Source organism: Rhododendron vialii, chromosome 4a (genome assembly GCF_030253575.1).
Source record: "Rhododendron vialii isolate Sample 1 chromosome 4a, ASM3025357v1".
Classification (NCBI taxonomy): Eukaryota; Viridiplantae; Streptophyta; class Magnoliopsida; order Ericales; family Ericaceae; genus Rhododendron; species Rhododendron vialii.
Window position 1 is genome coordinate 39,372,720 of NC_080560.1, and position 3,681 is coordinate 39,376,400.

A 3,681-nucleotide genomic window follows, 5' to 3' on the forward strand; every position below is an offset into this window, starting at 1 on the left:
GCCTAATTATGGGATTTTGGATTATGCAATTTTCAAGTTTTTGAGTATCTGGGATAATGCGGAATTGAGAAATATTTTCGTGGAAGAATTTCTTGAATTAATCCTGATTATTCTTTTTTTTTTCGCCAGATCCTTTTACGAAATCTATTATGCGTACAATAATTGTGCACGTCCAAATGCTTTTATGAATTTTAATTGTAATTACAAAATAATTTATAAAATCTACGATCAAGAATTTAAAAGCTAAAAAAATAATTAGCTGTCAAAACACCTTATAATAGTTTTTTTTTTTCAATTTTTTTCTTAGTAAAAATTGTAGGCTTGGGCGACCATCATAGTTAACTCCAATGGACGTGACCAGGAACCCACCCACTCTGACTAGACCGGGGAAGAAATGTTTGTCTATCACTATGTCGCCCACACAAGAATCTCACCGAAATACTAATGGGACGTGAGGCCCTCACAACCCAATCATCTGATGTGAGGGGAGAGGAAGGGTTTTAACCCGGCGGCTCGGTACCTTATAGTAACAGTTAAAGTTGCTTAGATAACACGAAAACAAACAATAGAAATGAATCAAAACCAAACAAATTAACACATTCCAAACTCAGAATTTTATAAAGCATCTAAAAAGGTGAGAGAATCCAAATGAGTGTTCCATGATAACATCATCACATGCAGGCCTTTTATGTGAAGTTAAAATATGTCAAAGTCATTGCTAACCAACATATCGAAAAGCAAAACATCTGATACCAAACAGTTAAAGCTGAATGGAAAACATTATACAAATACTTTCCCAAGTGCCCCAAGGAAAAAAAAAAAAACAAAAAAACAAAAAAATTTTTTTTTGGGTTACAAATTTGTTTTACAAACTGATGCTTTAGGCTTGCTATTTCAGAATCAATTTTTCAGAATGTCTTTCAAAAGTATTGCAAAACTAGTTTTTTGGCATGGTTTTTTTTTTATTGATGCAAATGCATTAGGAGCAAGTTCCCGAAATCATACTACCTCCGTTTCTTATCTCAAAAAGATTGTCCAATGGAGTATAAAACGAGAACTAGAAAATGATGTATTTTTGTCGAAGAAATTTCAAACATTTTGCTGTTATTTACTAAATATCATCGAGTTTTTTTAATTTTTCTCAAAAAATTTAGAATTTTCCTTGACAAAAATACAATTTTATAAATATTTGTTTTGCGAACCAGACAATTTTTTTGCGATGGGACTATAGCTTAAAAATTACCTACCATGTTCCCTTTTTATAGCCTTTTTCAAAACACAAAAAATTATACTTTTGGGGTTATTTTTTCAAAGTCTTTTTTTTTTTTTTTCACTAATCAAAGAGTTCAAATAGATCTTTAATTCTATTTACTTGGTGAAAGCACACATTTTCTAAAAAGAGAACGGAGGAGTACTACGTTGAGAAGTAAACAGAGTACTACATTGAAAGCACACATTCTCAAAAACAAATTCCCCAAAAAAGTGATTCTGAAACAGGAACCAAACAGAGACTTAAGATTCAAAGCCAGATCCACTTGAATTAGAGTATACGATAGGAACAATATTTCAACTGCACATCAACATCAGTTTGTAAAAAAACTAAAATTAGTAACAAAAAAAAAATTGTTCACATAACACATTACTCAAACCTAAATAAAACCAACTCAATTATTTTTATTTTTTCCCCACCAAAACTCAAATCTCACCACTAACCATACTGATCTTATTCTCAACCATAGACTTCTTGCAATGTGCTATTGCTCCTTGAATCGCGCTCTGCAGCTCCTCCATCGACGACGAATCCCTGACCGGGTTCATCATCGCCGGTAATCCGTTCCGGTACAGGAGACCGGAATGGTTCGGCGACGATCTCATCGAGGACGGGCAGCTGGTGGCCGAGACTTTCTTTCTCGGGTACATCAAGTTACCCGAGAAAGAGTGCGACAGACTCCCATGACCGCTATCCTTTTCTCTTTCCTTGACCAATCCATCAGACGTCAAGGAGAGAGAAAGGTTCCCCGAGTAGTTGGTTGGGATGCTCTGCTGGTGCTTTTGCGACGATGACGACAGCTTGTTGTACAATGGCTTCACTTTTTTCAAGTACTTGCGGAAGACCTCCTTGGCGCGTTTGACGGAGGATCCTGACATGTTTTCCGGACCGCGGACTTTGTTGTCCTTGACCCGGAAAACGGACGAGAATCGGGAGAGGGATGAGAGGTACTTGTTGGGCTTTTTGAAGTGGGTGGTGGAGGTGGAGGAGGAGGAGGTGTACTTGAGGCGTTTGAGTTCGTCGTCGGCGGTGACGGAGGAGGGGCGGGAGGAGGAGGAGGTGTCGGAGTCGGTGGCGGAGGAAGGGCGGGAGGAGGAGGTGGAGGGGCGGGAGGAGGAGGTGACGGTGGTGGCGGAGGAGGAGGTAGAGGAGGAGGAGAGAAGGAGGGAGCGGACCATGGAGAGGCGGGGGGAGAGGTGGAGGGGGAGTAGCTGGCCCTTGTAGAAGAGGTCGTCGGCGGTGGCGGAGGCGGAGGACTTGCGAGGGGAGAGGGAGATGGTCATGAATTCGAACTCGGAGGAGGAGGAGGAGAGGGAGGAGTGGGTGGGGGAGGAGGGGAGGGTTTTGGATGATCTGGTTGGGGTAGTGGTGGGTTTCTCATCTGGGATTGGCCTCCCCATGGTTTTGGGTTTGGTTGTGGTGGTGAGTTACATGTTCCTCATATCAATGGAGAGAGAGAGAGAGAGAGAGAGAGAGAAGGAAATGGAGAGACGTTGATGAAGCTCTCTGTCTTATAGTGCACAGGATGAATTATTCAATTTTTCAGTAGTACAATGGTAACCAATCAATAATTCTATGGGACCACCTATGCAGTGATGATAATATGATATTTTGGACACCATACCCGCGGTCTTAAGCATATCGAAAACAGGGTCCGATCTCCCGTATTCCGAAAATCTCTTTATCAAGAGTTTTTTGGGTTTTGTATAAAATATTTTGTATAGGAATTTTTAAAAAATTAGGTTAATTGAATATCAGCAAGAGCGTTTATAAAAGATTTAACTTTGCTACAGAATTCAGAAATGAATTTTAGGGCAAAATTTGATGTTTCGTAAATACCTTTACCGATATCCAGTTGAGATGATTTTTAACAAAGACCATAATCAAAATACTATTTGAACAAAATAAATGAATCCGATCATCTTTGTGAAACTTCATACGGACCCTAAAGCCATATGTATGCAGGGTAGCTCTAAGCATATTTGTGGAATGAGCTCCATTTGTAAAATCTCCTACCAATGGAGGGATAGCGACTCAAGTGGGAACTAAAACATGATTACCAAATGTTGGACGGTACGCTGTTTTTTTTTTTTTTGATCCGATTGGACGGTAGGCTGTTCAATAAAAAAAAGTTGTACCATAGCTAGTATTGTTCTCGGGAAATTTCAATAAAAAATATAGCGGACACAGATGTAAGTATACAGATTTGGATACAGATGTGAATAAAAATGAAAAACGTGTGTGGACCCCACATCTATCTTGAGGGGATGTGAGAAATTTTGAACATTGATTTTGTTTTTTTAAAACTTTTGTTGTAAGGTTTGGGAGTGAAATACCAATGATGCTCTCCATTTTAACGGACAAGAGGGATGGTGTTAGGGGTGAGGACCAAATTGACACAAATTTTAAAC

At 39.3% G+C, this 3,681-nt stretch overlaps 1 protein-coding gene across 1 annotated transcript; it reads right to left on the reverse strand.

Annotated features, from left to right (window-relative positions):
• Positions 1-1,512: 1,512 nt before the first annotated feature.
• Positions 1,513-2,788, reverse strand: LOC131321643 (probable membrane-associated kinase regulator 1). The gene has a single exon (XM_058352527.1). It carries the CDS (start codon positions 2,668-2,670, stop codon positions 1,696-1,698), a length of 975 nt encoding a protein of 324 aa, XP_058208510.1. The 5' UTR covers positions 2,671-2,788; the 3' UTR covers positions 1,513-1,695.
• Positions 2,789-3,681: the final 893 nt, after the last annotated feature.